The sequence below is a fragment of the Neopsephotus bourkii genome, unplaced genomic scaffold (assembly GCF_033783945.1).
Source record: "Neopsephotus bourkii isolate Nb327-2 ecotype Australia unplaced genomic scaffold, CSIRO-AGI_Nbou_v1 NB_1792, whole genome shotgun sequence".
Classification (NCBI taxonomy): Eukaryota; Metazoa; Chordata; class Aves; order Psittaciformes; family Psittacidae; genus Neopsephotus; species Neopsephotus bourkii.
In genome coordinates, this window is record NW_026902266.1 from 13,115,906 (window position 1) to 13,135,770 (window position 19,865).

The window sequence follows — 19,865 nt, forward strand, 5'->3', positions numbered from 1 at the left end:
AACATGCAATGATGGGAAGCAATGGAAAGTAATTGTGTCAACCACTTAAACACGAAAGAGGTTATCTGGTTTTGTGCCAGCTGTAGCATTACTGGTTACCACAGTATTTTGGAATTGCTTTCAGGTACTTTGGGTTACAATTTAGGCTTGCCCTTTCATTTGATATTAGAAAAGAGAACATGGGGAGGAGGAATGAAGGAAGAAGGGGAGTTAAATAGCACTGAATACCCAAAAATAGCCTGTCATGTTCAAAGCATGCGGTTTATAAGCCATGGCAGTTTTCAACACATTTTCTGAAAACACTTTTCGTTTTCTTACAGGTACTGCATTTCATGGTTGGGCTTTTTATCTTCTAAATTAAATTTAAACTCCAGTTTTTGTAAATAAGTTGTGCTCTTCCTATGCATTCCAGTCAAAGTTTTGCTAAAAGACCTAATCTAGCCTTTAGGAGCCTTAATGGTCAACCTTAAATGTCCCAAATGATGGAGAAATTTTCCCTGGACTGTAACATAAAAAAAAAATTAACTGCTATTGACTTCATTTCTCATTGACTGTAATATTAATTCAAGCTGCACACCAACACTTAAAATGTAAAGTGTAACAAGTGTGTTACCTGGATTTTGACCTCTTGTTTTGTGATCTTTCAGACAGCCTTAAAGATGAAACGGATCTGAATGAGGAGGTTGAAATTTTTACTGAGATGATGAAAGTGGTTGAAGAAAGGGACAAACTTGTGTCTACCTTAGAGGAGCAGAGAGTGAAAGAAAAAGCAGAAGACCAGCACTTTGAAAGCATTATATTATCTACAGGCTATCAGCGGAGCAGGATTTAAACAGCCACATGCAAATAAACATAATTTCAGCAATATTCATAATCATGGAGATACATTCTTATGAAAAATGGAGAAATTCAAATTGAAAATCAGTTTATTTGGGAAACATGTTGCTTTGTTATCAAAAGTCCTTAAGCAGTTCTTTTGCTCATACCAGAGTGAGTCATTTCACTATCAGCTTAAAGGATCACTGGAATATAGAATAGGACTGAATTTACCTCTCTGATGGGCATCAGAGTCTGTGAAATGGAAATCAAAGCTCTGTTGTTTTCTTGGAGTTTTATTTTAATGCTGAGAATAGAGTTTCTGAGAAGCATGGTGACGTAATTTAGTATTTTTGAGACAACATTACTTTCCATGTGTTTATCTGAATCTGTGTGTGGTTTTGTTAATATTTTGACACAGCCAAGCCATGGTGAACTATTTAAAGGTCAGAAAGCAAGCATCACATATAAAAACAAGGTTAGTTTGTATTTCTGGTGGAGGAAGTGTCATTTGATTAATAACTACATATAAGCACTCATTAAAACTACTGTAAATGCAGTATCAGAAATTAATTTTCCAGGTATTTGCAAGTTTTAGTGCACTGTGTATTTTTGAACAAGAAGTTAAAGCAATATTAAATCCCTACATTTTGTAGAATGGTAAGGGATTATCAAAGGGGTTACTACCCTTAAAACTGCTAAATGCTCAAAAAAGCTTTTGTATGTCACAGATTAAGGTCTTTAAAATATGCTAAATGATAGTTTAAAACTAATAATCCAAACCCAATTAGTATTTGTAGGGTAGGCTTTACAATGGCTTGATAAAATACACCGCACATGGTATCATAGGGTGTGATGAGTTAAAAATCTCCCTGAGAATAATTCCTCAAAAGGATTGAAAAAAAAAGCGTTGATTTTTTTTAATGTCAACATCTGATAGAAAATATTGTGGGTATATTTACACTACATTTATCTTGCTGCTTAAGAACATGTGCATATTTTTTGCTTAAAGGAAATATCTCCTGTCTTCTCTGTATATGTCTTTGTAGATATTTGCAAAGCTCTGTGCGGTTTCCCTTTAGTATTCGGTGTAATTAAAGTACTTTGTTGAATCTGAGATAATTCTGCAATTTAAGATTGGTAGTACGTCCAACTGTGTATGCATGATGCACTAGATTTTCAAAGTGGAAAAAACAAGGAGAAACTTAGACTTTCTTTTTGACTATCACTTTACCTCATGCACAGAGAAGATTTGATATTCTCGTTCTTTCATGAATGGTGCTTATTTGCAGCAGTTGCCCATGATACAGCCAAAGCTAGAAGCATTCCTGTTACAAAAGCTTTAAACTAAAAACCTCTTCATAAGTATTTGTAGGGTAACCAACACACTGGATCCTGTCACAATAATTTATGAATTATCTTAAGTTTTTGCTGTATTGTAAGAAATTTAAAATACCCTTTCTAAAGATACAAGCAAAATTTTACTACTGACCACAGAAAAATAATATACCTCTATTAGTGCAAGGAATACATGACTGTTCCTCAATATTTATGTATTTATATTTATTTATTAGACTGTTTAAAGAGGATAAGAGTGTCTGGTTACACTTTACAGTTTGGATGTTGTCTCTGATTTTGATACATAGATGTGTATTTCTAACAGCTATGTATAGGTAACGGTGTGCATTGTAGAGTAGATAGCTTTATTAATTTGGTAAATAATTAGTAAAAAAATATGAATTAAGATTTTAAAAATATGTTCTCAGTTACCATAACTTGAAGGGATACTCTTAAATCATAGCATGTAGGGCTTTAACAGTAAAATTTGTCTCTCAGTGCAGTGGGAAGACAAAGCAGAATCCTTAAATGTGTTCCAAAACTACCATCAGACTTCTTTTTTTCCTCTGTCATTCATAAGCTAAGCGTACCTGATCTTCAGGTTACATTTTTATTGAGATGGATTGCAGCAATTGATTTTTAAATTAACTCTATTACTTATGATTGACACAAAGTAGGAGCAGGCAGAGCAGTAATAAGTATTTTAATTTTCTCTGTTGAGGTCTGCTTGTATTTCCAGTTTTGTGGAGAAAATTTCTGGATTTTACCACTGTTTCCAGAAGCCTCATGTAATCATGTAGAACAAGACTGCTTGGAACATTGTCAATTCGCTGTAGAAGATGGAGAGCCTTAATGCTTTCGAGGTATTTACAAAAAGAAAAAAAGCAAGCAAACTTGATGCTTTGCACAGAAGGGGAATTCAGCAGAAACCTCCAGCTGTATCAGTCAAAGATTGGTTGTCTTCACCTCGCTTTTACAAACTAAAAATTCCATTCACCTTAGTGCTGCTGCCATAGAAAGGAAGAGGAATGGAATAATTAGAGAAACATGATTGCTCTCCTCTACCAAAGTACAGCCTGCTCACTCCAGGGAGGTACATATGCTGCAGTCAGTAAGGTTCAGGTTGCTCTGCCTTGTATTTAAGCCATGAGATTCCAGTTTACAGCAGATACTTGTTTGGCTATAAAACCAAATACAAAAAAGTGCTTTCCTTTTGGCTCCAGAGATTTGAGTTCTTGGGAGTACTAGAGTTAACAGAAGCTGAGGGCCATTAGCATTTTGTGAACCTCAAGTATATTATTTGCTAAAAAGATTCTTTTCTGGATGCCATGTGGTCATAACACGTGTCACCCAAAACTGTGTGTCCGCTCTTTGGTGGAATAAACCTGTGAGGCAACTGTTACCCTGCCTGATAGGAAGTACTTCACAAGATTACATCCAGAAATAAGCTGTTCAAGTGATTTAGAAAAACAATAAGCTCTTCAGTCCTTTAAAGCAGGTCTTCATATACTATGAGAGTAGAGAAGCAGGTTAAAAAAAGAGAAGCTATGTGCACTGTTCACAGGTCAATTTAATATGGTTGGCTTGTACTAGAAATGTATTTAAACATTGGTTTGTTTATGAGTCTTCTTGCTGCTCAATCTTTTCTGTAAATTGACTTGTTAACCTGTAATAGATTTGTTCATTTTTAAGTCCTTAGCACTGTCATTTTTTGGTATAACGTGATGTGCTGGAACGTATTGAGTATGTGTAAATGGACTAGATGTGAACAATTTTCTACTTGAAAAAATAAAATTGTCTCACTCTCTGAAGTCCCTGAATCATTTCCATAGCAATTTTTCTCCACCAATATCTACAATGTGTGTGTCTAGGAAAGATCCATAGGTAATAAATAATTCCTATACTGGTAAGTAGATCATTCACAGATTTATGTTATTGTTTAGGAATAATGACACCCTGAAGGCAGACAGCATTGGACTCTACCTTTAGCACAACAGGTTACAAACTCCATAAGGTCAACAACTTCCTCACATTCTTACACAGGGATTCAGAACTTAATTTCCTTAGGCATAACATGCAAATTAAAACAACTCCTTGAAGCAAGTGTCATTGTGTGGATCACTAAGAATCGGTGATCAAAACCTTAACTGCCAGTTTACATCTTCCGCTAACTTTACCTCTGTCAGGTCACCTCATTTTCTTGCTTTCTACCAGCCTTACAGAGCAAAACAATGTGCTTCTTGAGATGAAGGAAGTGGATAAGCAAGAACTGGGGCTTATGTTAGTGCCTGTACCACTTTCCCCTGCTCAGTGACTCTGAACTCACCCTCATTTTCATATTCAGAGGACAGATGGACGGTGTCCTCTCTTCAAAGTAACTTTTGGCATATTTAAACTGAGGTTTCTCTTCTACTGTCTTGTCCTTTTGCTTCCATCTTGTGTGTCCCAGAGGCAGATGTGGTGGTGACTCATCTGATAATACCACACATAAGTTTTAGGACTGCACAGGAATTATCTGCCTTCTGGGTTTATTAGAAGTAATATGTAGAACTTTAATCCATATTCAAAACCTTGCAGCCATGTTGATTTCTCAACCAGCTGACCAACAGCTGGAGAACTTGAAGGGCCCTGGAGTAGGATGTGGGTTGAAATGCCACCACAGGAATTTACTGAGGCTCCCTTCCTATTCACAGCACGGGGGGGGGCCCCCCCCCCATCGCTTCTTCAAACGCTCATAGGTCTAAAAATCAATTGGACAAGAAGTTCAGGAAAAAGGTTTTGTAAGCCATTATTTTGACTCAAGATCACTCCATCTGCTCCCAAGGTAAAGGAATGCCTCAGTGATTTTTAGGGTATTTGGTCAGGTTTCTCTGGGCACAGGCAACAAACTTTGAGATCTTGTGCTTTGAAACTACTTCTTTTTAGCCAAATGCATATCTGATTTCAACCAAGGAGTTTGCTTTAGTTTAGCAGTCTCTTCAGTAACAGGATGTGGCTTGGCAGATTGGAGTTTCTGTATGTCTCTTAAGACTTTCCTACTGTTAAGATCTAAAGCTGTCTCTGCTGGGTTTTGCATGGACCATACAGTTTTTGCGTAGTTGGGCATGATGGGTTTGCCATGTTAGTGTGCAAATACTATGCCTGCAATTTTCATGGCTGCCACATCTCATGGAGCTAGATCTTGACAAATACTCTGTGATAAGTAAGGTATTTGCTGGATTCATCTAAATGTCTTTGCCTAATATTTAGGACCAAATTATGGTTTCCTCTTGGTTCTAAAGAACTACAAAAAGAGTCCTGGTGGCCCTGTGTGCCAGCAGAGTGCTTGCTAATAGATATGTTCATGTAACAAATGATGTACAAACTTGCAGGCACAAGCAAAAACCCCACTTTCTTTCCTTTGAAACTTCCCAAATAACATATTGCATATAGTCACAGAGACTCGGTATCTTTTGCCTTTCAGCCACGTGAAGAGGAGCGTGCCTTCCTAGTGAAATTCAAGATCACTGTCCTTCAGGACAGGACTGGAGGTAGCTTACACTTCCCAGCCTCCTGGGGTGCCAGCACTGGCCACAGCCTTGCCTCACCTGAGGGAGCAGGTGCTTGGCATGTCTTGCTCCTGGACAGTTGCAAGAGCACGAGGTCCTGCCAGAGCTCTTATGTCCAGGTATTCTGGGGCACTCTCAAGAAAATCCCAAGCAAGAAACATCCTCAAAGCAACCTGTATGGAAATGATTTCTTTTCTAAGCGGGCTCCTTTGATGTCCTGTTAACTATTACTCAAGGTGGGTGGGACAAGCACATTCAGCAGTTAACCACACAGAATTGGCAGGTCAGTAGAGGCGGACTGAGAAAAATAAAAAGGGTATACTTTGGTCTAGTTCTCTTCTTCCTGAACCCAATGAAGAGTGTTCCTGTATCAACCACAGCAACAGCACTAGGTCCATAGAGCATTTTTGAAAATACTGCTGCCATTCTTTAAATGACCAAGTGGTCAAAAGCTACAGCAGAGGTACACCTAGGAAAAATGCTAGGAGAAAACTCTAAGGAAAATGAATAATTTATTGTTCAGCCTTAATCAGCATGGCTTCTGCACTGTACTTTCTTACTTAGCCTAGCCTGCGGTTAGTATATGTACCCTGCCTCTTCTGTCTAATTTGAACAGTTTGTGATCATTCTGAGTCCTGTATTACAAGAAATAAAAACCAGGTGTGCATGGAGAGATATGCAGGTGAATAAGATGTGGATTTAGCTTTTTATAGCCTGGCAAAAGTGATCAGGATACAATTAATTTGAGCTACTGCTTGGCTCATCTGTACAAACAAGGCACTGACAGCGAGCACAGTGAGAGCTCTCATGGTCTGCCCCAGACTTTTATATGTCAGATGCAGTTGAGGCCAGCCTGAACAGCAGCCTGCTGACTACTGTGTCCTGTGTGTGGAATCACAAAGCATCATCAGGAAAGTGTTCAATTATAAAATACAAAGCAGAGCAAAAAACATTCCTGTATGTACCATAAGATAGAAATTGTGCATATCTATGAACCCTTTTGTACTGAATGCAATACTAATTTAAAGGTCATAGGTCTATATATGTTCCCAGATCAAAAGAAAAAGGTTTAGCACATGCAGTTCTAAATTTAAGAGATGGGAGGAAAAAATGTTGTAACTATCCTTGAAAAGAACATCCTAAGTGAAAAACACTGCAATGTTATACCAAAGAACTGCAAAAAAATTCTGAAAAAACCCAAACATAAAAAATCCCATCGGTAAATTTAAGTGTCTGTTACTTTAGCATTATTATGTAAAACACACAGTATTTGTGTTTCCAGATCTGACAAAGTTGATTTTAAACACTTTAATTTAAAAATTACTTTCTCCTTGTGATATGAAACACTGTAACTCGTGAGGCTATTAAATAAGTTATATTGCATTTGTTATTTATTTACACATGCCGAGTTTAGTGAAATAGGAAAGAAAGATGCTGGGTCTTTTTGGCTGTTTCGTGTGAGTCTCAGTAAATGCATGATGAATCCTGACTTTCCCATACTGTACAACCCAGCACCCGTTACTGTTTGTGAGGTATGTGGCTTGTTCTTTCTGTCTTAAACACAACCATAGTGGTACAAAGGCAAGCATACTTGTACTTGCCAAAATGCTGTCTCTTCTGCTGCGCCCACAAAATCCTATATTGACATCTGTGTACTGTCATTTGGATCCAAATGGAGATTTAGTGGCGTCATTGCTCTGTTTGTAAATGCCACAGATTCACACACATGCAAAAAAGGGCTTGATGTGTTTATTTCTCCTTCTTTTGAAATAATATTTTATTATGTTCTTAAAAATGTTCCAAAACAGTTCATCTCCTAATCCATATGCTGTGTGAGTAGCACTTCTGTAAAAAGAGAATAATGTGTGAAATTTGGACTGTTTTGTAGACAAACAGCTCTGAGACACAATTGGCGCTAGGAGCCAGAGAGCAAACCTAAGTAAAGGAGAGATTGTGCTAAAGGCTTGGGCTCATTCCTGCTTTTAACTGATGGCAGCATGGATGAATAACATTTTTCTCCAGGGCATATTCTAACTGCATGCAACAAACACGCATTGAATTCTACCCCTCATCGGCTAACCAATGTTACCGGTTTGTAAAAACACAACAATTATTAGCCGACATAGAAATATCCTCATGGTAATTTCATTTCACTTATTATGCCTAATGGATAGCTAGATATTTGCATGAAGTGTGTGTGGCTTTTTGCCTGAATTGTTAATCAAGTGATTAAGTGGTGAGTGAAAGTAGTGTATCCAGATGACATTAATGCTGTTCCAGTCCTGCATGTCTCCTGAACCAGTCACAGCAAATTATCTACCTTAAACATACTTCTCTCCTGAAATACTCATCTGGAAATCCAAGCAGCATTGGTATAGGCAATCTATCATGCTAGGGCACCTTTCTTTACCACAGGCTTTTATACTGGTCTGACTACAACAGCTGGTTTCTTTTGTAGAAGAAGATACGACGATGCCCACCGCCTACAACCACAGATACAGCTGACACCTTCATCCAGAAGAGCTTCTTTGGCTCAAGACTGAAATGTATGTAGTAAGCTTCAAATTTTAACTTGCACACGGCCATATAGTGTCACTTTATTACTTCATTAGTTATTTTCTGTTAGTGCTGAACCCAGGGTGTAGGAACACGTGCCAGCAGCTGTGACCTTCCATCCTTCCAGAGCCTTCACTTACGATAGTAGTAGATGACTTGAGCTGTCTGAGCCCTGGTCCGGCCCGTCTATACCCGTGTTTAACTTTTGGCATTCCTGTTAACTAGCATTGTCATGTGCGTGGTCACATACATTGGTGGATTTGACTAACCAGCCCGAGTTAGTGTCTGGTTCCAGGGCAAGCCGGTAAGGGTGGATGGACCATGGGATGAGGCATTGCCCTGCCGCTCAGTGTACGGTACAGCAGGCTCACAAAAAGCTGCGTGTCCCTCAGCTGAGAGGTGAGTGTGGCCTTCATAGCACCCTGAGGCTGCGGCCCCCGCGGGCAAGCGAAGCGAGGTCCTCGGCCCATGGCTGAGTCGCCTGAGGGGGACAAATAGGGGCGCCCACTGGGCTGAGGAGGGGGAGGCTGCTGGGCTGAGGGGAGCCGGGGGATTTGGCCGGGCGGCGGGGTGAGGAGGGGGCCGGCGGAGGGAGCCGTGTTGAGGGGAGCGGGCCCTCCCCGGCGGGCGCCGGGAGGGCGGGCGAGAGGGAGGGAAGAAGCGGGAGAGCCGGGAGAGCGGAGCAGGAGCTGCCTCAAATGCTTGAAATAATTCCGCTTCCGTTCAGAGCCGGGAGCAGCCTCCCACGGCATCGGGGCCTCGGACCCGTCTCTTCCATCCCCGAGCACCGGCTGGGCCATCATGGCAACCTCCCCTCAGAAGTCCCCTTCTTCCCCCAAGTCCCCCACCCCTAAATCTCCCCAGTCCAGAAAGAAAGATGACTCCTTCCTCGGCAAGCTCGGAGGCACGCTGGCGAGGAGGAAAAAAGCCAAAGAAGGTAAAAATTACAGGTTTGCACGTTTCCTGGGAGTTACCTTAAAATGGGGGGGGGGGAGGGGGGGGAGGAGACAGGGGGAGAGGAAAAGGCTCTGGGGAGCGGGAGGAAGGGGCTGACTGGGGAAGGACGCGTGGAGCGGGGTGGGCAGGCGAGCGGCGAGGGAGGAGCGCGCTGTTTCCCTGCGGCTTCGCTGGCTGCGGGCGGGTGCCGCTCCGCGGTGCCAGCACGTCACGGCGGGGAAACGCGGGAGACACCGCGCCCGACCACCCTCGCCACAGCTTCCGCCGCTGCTGAGCCCCCGCGCCCGGGCGGGCTGTGCGCTGCGGCCGAGGCGGGCCCGCCGCACTGCGGGCCGGGAAGCGGTGGGGCGGATGAGCCCTGGCCCCCGGCTGGAGTCAGTGCTGAGTTCGTACCGCCCGACGGTGTTGGGACAGGATGGGCTGGCGTGCCCGGGCTGGAGAAGGGTGGTGTTTCCCTGCCGAGGCTGAGGCGCTTCGGCGGCCTACGGTCTTGTCAGGCCTTCGGTCTCGTCAGGCCTGCGGGCCCCTGTGCCTCGCAGCGCCGCGGAGCTGGGAAAAGCCCGCGGCTTGTCGTCGGCCGCCCCTAAGAGCCGGTCAGGAGCACTTGTCTTCCGAATTGTGGTGCAAAAAACCCGAAACTTGATGCTCAGATCTTCTTTGACTCATAATGTGTTGCTTTGTGTTGGCCTACAGTATGGTCAGTACACACTGCTCTGAGAAACTAGTGTGATGCATAAGACTGATGTAATGTTTATAGCAGGAATCGATCCTTAGAGTCTTAAAACATAGTTATTCTTGTACTAAGCAAAGAACTTCTGCCTCGTGTCAATGAACCTTTGCAGAACACTAAGCACATACAGCAGTGGGTTTCTTTGTCCATGCATGTGAATTAATATCCACTCTGTATGGAATTTGCCTATTTAAAATCCCATGAGGCAGAGAATTGGAATTTAATGTCACTTGCCCTTTATTTCCCAGCTGATGTTAATTTAAATATGATGCAAACAGAGCCAAAGTTAATAGTCACTTCAAAATGTTCATTGCTTGCAAGTGTGAAAAAGGGGTTTATGCTTTGAAGACTCTTGCTTTTCGTATTTTTATACATGGGTAATGAAACCAGGCACAGTACTTCAGAGTAGCACCAGTGCTGTGAACAAGGGTGATCAGACTTTGGCGAGTACAGCCCTCATTCTGCAACTATCACATCATCTTTCTGAGATGCATGGTCTTGCTTTTCAATTAAAATACATGTTACACCATTGTGCCACGTTATTTGGCTTTTCCTGGTCATTGCAGATGGGCCAGAAGTTGATGAAATAGTAAATAATTTCAAACTAAACTGCTTTCTCACTTTGTTATATTATTCTGTTAGGGTACCCATGAATATTAGCAGCGTTGAACGGGCAACGGTTATCTGTGGTAGCTATATGATAGGTGTATTCACAAATACTTAATTTTGCCTATTTGTAGTTTTAGTATGCCCAATGTCATTTTTAAGCCATGCTGTTTTCCTCAGTGACAGATGTTAAGTTACAAATCTCCAGGAAACTGTTGGAGTAAAAGTAACAGTTACTTTTATCCAAAATTTTCTAATCTTTCAAAAAGCTGTATTCTGTGAAATAATATTTCTTCTTGTTACCTGCATATCTGTATTTATCAACTACCACCTGTACCTGCCATTTCATTGTCTCATCATGCTGATATTTACCCTTTTGAAATTTTGGAACAACGTTAGTGTTGTCCTGGTCCTTTGTGTTTCTCAGTTTTCTAAAGTCTATTTAGAAATACCAGTAGTTTGGTTTGGAGATTTTTACTATTTTTTTTTTTAACTTTGTAACAAGTTTGTTATATGCTGATGGAATAAAAAGTATTTTATTCAATTCACCTTAACATCCTTCTGCATGTGTTTGTTGCATTTTTTTAGTGGAAGCACATATAGAGGTTAGGGTTAGGGTTTCTCTAGTGAGAAAATGATGAGATAATCCTAGAATATTTGATGACCTGTGTACAACTGAACTGTTGCATGCCACGGTTAGTTGTAGTTTAAAGTAAGATTCCATCCCTTCCATTCCTGAAAAGCATTCAAAGACTGGCCCACCCCATTTATGCTGCTGGAAGATTCCAGCCCTGATCTAGCAGGAGTTAATGTGCATGCTGACCTCATTGTATTAGCAAAACTCAACCACAAATTAAATTAAATTGTAAGCTCCATAGAGTAGTCTGCATTGTGTCTTAAACTTATCTTTATACAAGTGCAAGGAGAGAGCAGAATGGCATCTTTTTTTAGACGTAGGGGGGTGTGTTGTGTTATCTGATGAATTTTTCATAGTGGGTTTGCTAAGGTCATGCGTGATTATCCTCCTTGAGTTTTCCTGGCCTGGCAATTATAGACACAGAAATGTCACTCCTCCTAATAGCTTACCTTAGTGGGGAATCTTAAGAATTGGCCTCTGACATACTAATAAATCTGACACATGTGGGAACAGAGAGCAAAGTTCAGAACTGCTTAAATTGCATAGGAGCAGATGGGAAGCAGCTTGGACCCATGAATTTGGTAGAGAACAATTGTACAGGCTCAGTCAGTTTTCCAGTTGATATGACATCAATTTTAGTAATTTGATTGCACTTGTGCCTGGTTTATTTGGTGTTGATGGGCAGGAGGAGGAATGAATTTTTCTTTTAGCTTCCACTTAGGGTACTTCTTTTCCTTTTGTTTGTCTTGTTTTGATTTAATTTTGGTATGTGAGGTCACAGTAGGCTGTATTCTCTGTATGCCTAAGGAATAGTATGTTAAAAGTGTAAAATATTATAGATTCTGCTACTTCTTGATAATAACCTCACATTATCAATCTTTGCTTTGTTGCCATCATGAATTTCACAGAGTAAGATGAAATTGCTACAAATGAAAAATACAAATTAAGTGTAGGGTTATGAGAGCTTTTCAGGTGTTTTAAGTAAAATTCTTGTTTTTCTGGAATCCATGACTAAAAGCTTTGCTGTGTGACTCACCAACTGAGACATCATTCCTTGGTCTGGCTAGGGGCATTCTACTCTGAAAGAAATGTATTTCTTGGTATACAAGAAGTGTTCTGCTGAATTTTAATTGACATATTTGAATAGTTTTCTTTGGACCTGGTTCTGTAATTTCTTTTTGAGTAATGCACTACTGGTGCAAAGGGCTATTTTTTCATGCCAGTAGACTTTCTTGCTTGTCTGTTTCTCACATGAGAGATTCTAGACTAGCTTAAATGCACTGCAGGCTTTTTCTTTTCTACTGCTCTACCTAATGCTGTATTTAAAATGCAGACAAAGCTGAAAGCAGAACTGATACATATCTTATTGTATTTGCTAATACGTAGTGCAAACAATGAAAATGGGCCACTGAATGCTAATTTCATACTGGCGCTTTGAAGAGAGTGTATAGTGTGTTCTATGGAAAGGAAATAGCACAGGGAGGGCTTTATAGTCACTGTTGCATCAGTACTTTAGAGTTCCTCTCTTTTCCTGCAGTGTATATAGGCCTTCTTGTGCCATCAGAATCACTGAACAGCTGGTTTTGATGTCTGACATAACATGCTTTACCTCCAACCTCTGCCCATAGTGACTAAAATGTGCTTGCAATCTTTCCTCTGTATCCTGTATTGCTTATTACTGTGTCCTGCCACAGGTGCATCATAGGCAGCTCGGTAAGCTGCTGCTGAACAAAACCTGTTAATACCACCACTGAAGTAATTATTGCCTTGGAGCAAGTTCTGTTCAGTAGATAAAATACTCCTGGAGCATGGAAAGTGAAAAGAAAAAGAAGGGGAAGGCTCACAGGCTTTGTTTGTTGTCATTTCATTGCTGTGAACCTTCTGAGCATATCTACAGTGTATTAAAGGAAAATAAACTACCCAAGCCATGCTGCACTGGGTTTGTGCAGCTGGAATAGTAGCTACTGTAGCCTTTGATAGCTTTTGGATCTTTCTCCCTGCCTCTGTCTTCTCTTTTGACAAGTGTTCCTCTCTGCAATAATCAGAAACTGATAAGCACTGTTAGCTGTTATCTCTAAGACACGGTTAAGGATGTGGTGTTGTTCATACGTGGCTAAACAGAGGGTCAGTGCTAGGCACTGTACTTTCACAAACAGTGTGAAGAGTTCCTGCATGCAATAACTTCAGCCTAGACCTCTTATCTGTACATCTTGCATACTTTTCTGGGTTTTTTCCTTCTCTAATCTGCATTTTAACATTATTTCCAGCATTTCAGTTTTGGTAGAACTCATGATCTCATTTGGAATTTTAGCTAGTGCATTTTCTCTAGGGTTTTAGTTTAAAGAGGCTTTTTCTTCTTTTTTGCTTTTCAGGTTATTGAGTCTATATCCAAGTGAGTCCTGTGGTGGTAGAGCTGAGTGTAACAGTTTCTGGTTTATGCAAATGTCTCCTAGCGTGTGCAAAACATGCATGGAGGAGTTAGCTCATATGGGATTGTAAAACATAGGATATGTAAAATGCACTGGCTGTGTTGAAATGAACACAAAATGCAGCACTGCCAGACTCTTCTCTGCCAAAGAGGAGGCAAAGGCAGCTGTGATGGTGTCTCACTGGAGGCAGGAGGACCCATGCATGCTGTAGGGGATGTGTGTGAAGAGGACATAGAGCAAGGTCCTTCTGCCTGTTCCCACAGGAGCACTTCAGTTGTTAAATACATCTGATTGCTTTTGAACTAACCAAAGTGACAATTATTATTTTCCCTCTGTGCATGTTAAGTTCTGAAACCTATTGCAGTACAATGTTTTGGATGCCAGAAATATTTTTTTTTAAGGGGGGATGAGGCTAATAGTGGGTCTGGGTGGATTCTAGATGAAAAACAAAGTGGTTGCAGTGGCCCACATAGGAATGAATCATGTAGGCCATCAGAGACATTTTGGATTCAGAAATCATGAAATAGCCATCATGAAGTTCATAGCTATTAAGGAAGATTATACCAAGGGAAAAAATTCTGTTGTTTTGCCTTTCCCTGTTTGTATTGTTAAGTATGCATTTCTGCCAGGGGCCGGGACCCTGGGCTTTGAACTGTGGTTCTGACCCAATATAGCCATTAATTCTGTTGTTCTCTTGACTACCTGCATGTAGGTATGGAGCCAGTGAACGTTGTTTTTGCGTTTGACTTCCTAAAGCAGCCTTAAATTGTGTGGGCAAGTCAGCTGCTGCAGAAGTGTGCCTTTTATTTCCTGCGTTTTTCTCATTTGAGCCGTTTTTTCATTGTTTGAGCCTATAGGTTTTATACAGGATAAAACTGGACATGCATGAAATGGGTTAAAGGAAGGAGGGTGGTGAAGAGGAGCAAAGCAAGAATCTGGCTGCAGAAAGCGGTTGCTCTCTGAGGTGCTGCTGGGCTAGGAGGAGGGATTAGGCTGAAGGGCAAGGGTAGGGATGATGGTTGTCCCTAAGGCAGTTTCCATCTTTCCTTCCTCTCTTCAGCAGGAGTTGCTCCCCTCTCCTTGTGCTGAATTGGTCATAGTGGTCACTGCTGAGCTCTTAGGGTCCTGTGAGCTGACATGGATGAAGGTGCTTGATGGTTTGGCAGCGCTTGTTGCTGCAACAGCTGTTCCCCATCTGTGAGAAAGGGGTGGTGGCCACAAGCTGCCAGTTGTATTGTGCTGTCACAGAGACTTGACAAGGTTGAGTTGCAGAGTTACTGAATAGGTATGGTTAGAAGGAACCTCCGGAGATCATTTAACGATTCAGTTGTCTAATGGTTCAGGATCTCAACTGAGGCAAGTGGACTGGTCTGGCCAATGAAGCTCATACCTCTGGCCAGGCATGATCAGAGGAACTAAAAAACAGCTAGAGATCAGCTTAAACTGATGTATCTTTATTTCAGTTTTGGGTTTTTTGGTTGTTTTTTTTGGTTTTTTTTTTTCATCCCCAGCTTTAAAATACTCTATCCCTGATATTAGACTCATAAAAGCATGCATCCAGTGTCCAGTGTGAAGGTGGATATAACAGAGTGAAGCTGTAGAAGAGAGTAAATACGAAGTTCTCATTTTCATCCTTAGTAAAGTGAGCATGCTGTCAAGAAAGAGGATCTGTGATTTTAGAACTCTAACATTTCCATTAGCATTTAAGTAATCTGCTCTGAAGGTAGGAGAAGACCAAAAGTCCAAGACTCTGACCAAGAGAGAAGTTCTCACTGGGTTTGATTACTGCTTGTGGGGGTCTACATCTTCTGAAACCCTACAGGTTAAAAGCAGCTTACCATAAGTACAGGTCTGTGCTTTTGTGCATCTCTCTTGGACCGGATCTCTGGATATATCCTACTTTTTCTTTTCTCTCTTTAATGCCTTCTGCAACTACTAAACCATGACCTCCCTGCAGACCAAATAGTTTAACCTGGGCGCTTTGCCTTTCTGCTGAGATTAAGATAAGGGCAATCCAGTTCTTTTGTTACTTCACTGTATCTGAGATCAAGTGCTTCCTTTTAATTTAGTCCACAGAGTTCTGCAGTCTTTTTCAGCAGAATGCTGATGTTCCTGAAGGTGAAATCGGCATGTGTAGGGCGCAGTTCTATGTGAAGTAAACAGAAAAGCAGTGCTTGAGGTATACCTGAAATATTGTTGCTTTTCCATCTGCTGCTTTTGTCCCCTTCCTTTTTCTCCCCACGCCAGTTCCTATAAAAATACACTTGTGTGTCTTAGCTAAACTGCAGCCAAAACCAAGAAGAGATGACTCCTGAAGGGACAGTTAACACTGCATTAGGTGCAGTCAGTGTGTTGTGCTGGAAGTAGTGTGATGCCAGTTTGCATGAGAGGGTGAGCTGGAAGGCAGGATGTGTTGCAGTGCTTCACATTTTCACTTACAGCTTTTCCAAATGCAGGGCCGGGGTGGGGCTGAAGGCTTAGCTTGCTTACTGTGTGTTCCTTGTGCCTTCTGCAGTTGCAGTAGCAGTACTTTCTGAGCATGTAGTTGTGCTCCGAGCCTTGCTCTTTGTATCATAGAATCATAGAATGGTTAGGGTTGGAAAGGACCTTAAGATCATCAAGTTCCAACCCCCCTGCCATGGGCAGGGACACCTCGCTCTAAACCATATCACCCAAGACCTCGTCCAACCTGGCCTTGAACACTGCCATGGATGGAGCATTCACAGCCTCCCTGGGCAACCTATTCCAGTGCCTCACCACCCTAACAGGAAAGAATTTCCTCCTTATATCCAATCTAAACTTCCCCTGTTGAAGTTTGAACCCATTACCCCTTGTCCTATCACTACAGTCCCTAATGAAGAGTCCATCCTTTTCTGTTTGGTGTGCTAGTACCTGTTAATAGATAACATTACTTGGTTTGGATACCCTTGTCCCTCTTGGGATTGGGTGTGTATGTGTGTGTTGAGCGTACCAGTGAGTTAATTCACATTATTGACAAGACTAAAACACAAACAAAAGATGTCTTGGACCAAAAGCAAAACAGATCAGCAGCCTTATGTGATTCCTTTGCCTACCATGCAAGTGTTCCTTGACAACCTGTGATAGGCCAGAGAAACCCAAGGGCCAGAAAAAAAGAAAACCTGGGATGTGACTGGTCAAGAGTGAGTTGTGTTGGCAGAGCTGTATTAGGAAGATTAGCCACCATCTGTTCACCCAAATCCTGCACCTGGCTCTAGAACGTGCCACTGTTCAACCAAGTGATGACCTTACTCAAAATATAAAGAATTGCAGGATTAAGTAACAAGGCTCTACAGTTTCCCAACTGTTCTGTTTTCATTTTAGTTTTGTAGTAGTCCCTGTGAAATAATTGCAAGTGGTGCTATAAAACATTCTTGTCATATATGTAGATTTAATACAGAATTAAAGGGAGCATATTGGTCATGAGTTAGCAGTACTGCTCTGCTCTTAGTCCTTGCACTTCTCTTCCTGACTTCTTGATGTTTGTGTTATACACCACCATGACAATATTTTACTCATCCTGCATTTCTTAGATCATTATTTTTGCAGACAAAACCACCTGGAACATATATTTTTGTGAGTCATTCTTGATAGCTGTAGTCATCGTTAAGTCCTTTCAGCTTCTCTGGTTCTTGCTTAGCATAGAGCTGACTGTTCATTTCCCTTCCTGTGGAGTGATTGAGCAGTTTACAGCACTGACCCATTGGTGGGTGAGATTAACCTTTATTTGTAGTGAAACCTATGAAATTCCACTTGGAAAAAGGGACTTTATTCAGAGTGGTAAGAGATGGGGTGCAACAATTGTCAGTGACCACTACTCCCCTTCATAAGCTCTGAGCAGAGACTGCAGGGTGTGGTAGATTGAGGAGCAGCTGTTTATCTCCAGAGTGGTTGAGATTTCCCAGACATAAAAATACAATCTTACACTGCAAAAGCTTTGAAAGCATCAAAAATCCTAAATGCAGCCTACACGTTTCAGTTTCCTGAATGTTTCTTCAATATAGGGTTCATATTTTTTTCAATGGAACGTGTGGTCACAAGAAGAAAATTCTGCACCCTAGCTTTGGTATTTGTACTGCAGTCTTGAATCTCTTTGCCTGCCTTTGTATACAAAAGTGGTCTGGTTAGAGCTGGCTTCTTGTGCACTGCTGCAGCCACCAAAGCCAAGCAATCAATTCAGATGAAGGTGACTAGAAGCAGAGTGGAGAAACCGAGTGGCAAAATAATATTTTTCATGCTTTATTTCTGTATTATCCTTTGGAGATAACCAGCTTTTCTCCTAGCCATGTTTCTTTGATCATTTTCATGTGGTGCTTTTCTGTATTCATGTTTACTAAAGCTAGACAAAGCTCCATGTTACAGGTGCCATTCCATAGGTGGACTTCCAATGTAGCTCTTTTCAGACAGTGTGCAGGTAATGACTCCTGGTTTCCCTTATGTTAGGACTTAATACTCCAGCTTCTCATGTACTGCAGAGGAAAAATACAAGTTGCTTCTCCTGACCTGGCTGTGGGCTTTCTGGCCCTAGCTTCTAAGAGCTGCACGATGCTGACCTACCAGTCGTACCTGCAGTTCTTCAGCTCATTATTGATTGTTCAGCTGGAATTACAGACAGTCAAAGACTTGGGTGTTAGACAGTTACAGAGCTATGGTAGTGGTCATCTTTGTGGCTCAGCAAACAAGCAGGCATCATGCTTTGCAAACAGGTAGGCAGGGGTACAGGCAGCCTGGAGAGCACATGTGCAGCAAGGGTGGATGTTAAGGTCAGAATTTCCCAGACAAGAATGTCTAAATTGCTGTGCCCTACTTATCCAACTGTGAGCTGGATTAATGAAAGGGAGAGTTTTGACAGAGAAGTACTTCTTGGGTACATTTAGTAGGAGAAGAGATGTTTTCTTTTGTATCTGTACAGGTGGTCCTTTGAAGCAAGCCAAAATAACCTTCCTCACCTGGGTAACGGCCTGAATAGGCTGGCAGGGTGTGAATCCGTTTTGAACATGTTCAAAGAAAAGCTGTAACAGTTTGCCAGTGTAAGGTCTTTAATTCCTTTTTTCTTAAGTTTCTTCTTTAGCCATTGAGTTAGGCTGAGGCCTGATAATTTTTTTTCCTTTAACCGTAGGCAGTTCTAAAGCAGAAAACTATTAATAGTGAAATATTGGCTTAGAAGAACACTAATGCGCAGGGGATTCTAGAGCAAATGAGGCAATGCTGTCAATGGTTCAGATTGTTCTTAATTGCAATAATGGCATTATAGGAGCCGCAGTTGCTGTCGGGCACAAAAGAAGATAATGATAATGTCAGAGTGCTCAGAGTAAATGCAGTATAATGTATTGCAGTACTGGATTCAAAAGATGATATGCCTAACTTGTCGTCAGAGTGGATGAAGAAGAAGAATGGTAAAAGGCCAGAACAGGTTTTGTTGTAACTAAGTCGTTTATGGGTTTGGGTTTTGTAGGTTATTTTTTGTGGCCTATGCTTTCAGGCTTCAGAAGAAATGTCAGATCTCGTGTGTTTAAATGAATGTGTATTAATTTTACTGGAGGGTGTGATCACATCTGTCCTCCCCACTTGGAATAGAGAAAAACACCCTTGCTTTGAGAAGGAAAGGAAATACGCATTGTACTCTCATACCCTCAACTTATTAGATATTGATCTTGTTAGAATAAAAGAATATGAATTTGGTAGATTTGGCATAGATTTGATCCAGTAGCCTTTGGAAATACATCCAGATCTATTTGATGCATGCGATCCCTATTTTATAACGAGACACATGAAAAAAAACAGCTCTGAGTTTTGGGAATGCTTCAAAGCTGGATTTAAATTTTATGGCTAGAGGCCAAATCTGAACTGTAGCACATTTTTAAGGCTGTATGCTGTACTCTCAAATTCATTACTGCAGAGGAAGAGATTTTACTGGTTTACTACAAAACAAAACATGCAGTGAAGCAGCTCATGGTTTTTGATTCTTGTCAGTGCTTTGTTATAATTCTCAATTATAGGTTAAGAACAGAAAATAAACTGCAAAATAGTGATGGTGCTCCTCATTATACAACGAGTGTTCAAAGTGACATAGTGCCTTGCATACTTCCTAAAAACTCATTGCAGTGGTGCATTAGATTGGAAAAAAATAATCAGCATCCAGTTGATTTGCATCTTTATTATTTTGTTAATGTTTAACTGACTCGAAACAGTTAGTCACAGATGAAGCAATTTATATAGAATCCAAATAA

The 19,865-nt window shown here is 41.2% G+C and overlaps 2 protein-coding genes across 2 annotated transcripts in view; both read left to right on the top strand.

The window, feature by feature from the left end:
• The window catches only part of MICAL2 (microtubule associated monooxygenase, calponin and LIM domain containing 2), a 120,448-nt gene extending 116,483 nt beyond the window's left edge, over positions 1 to 3,965 (top strand). The window contains exon 36 of the mRNA XM_061380425.1: positions 648 to 3,965. Coding sequence (XP_061236409.1) covers positions 648 to 832 — 185 coding nt within the window. The 3' untranslated portion in view covers positions 833 to 3,965. The remainder of the gene's footprint in view (positions 1 to 647) is intronic.
• A 4,931-nt stretch (positions 3,966 to 8,896) lies between these two features.
• Positions 8,897 to 19,865, top strand: part of PARVA (parvin alpha) — a 63,472-nt gene continuing 52,503 nt past the window's right edge. Inside the window, exon 1 of the mRNA XM_061342513.1 lies at positions 8,897 to 9,195. Within this exon, the coding sequence (XP_061198497.1) occupies positions 9,060 to 9,195 (136 nt within the window). The 5' untranslated portion in view covers positions 8,897 to 9,059. The remainder of the gene's footprint in view (positions 9,196 to 19,865) is intronic.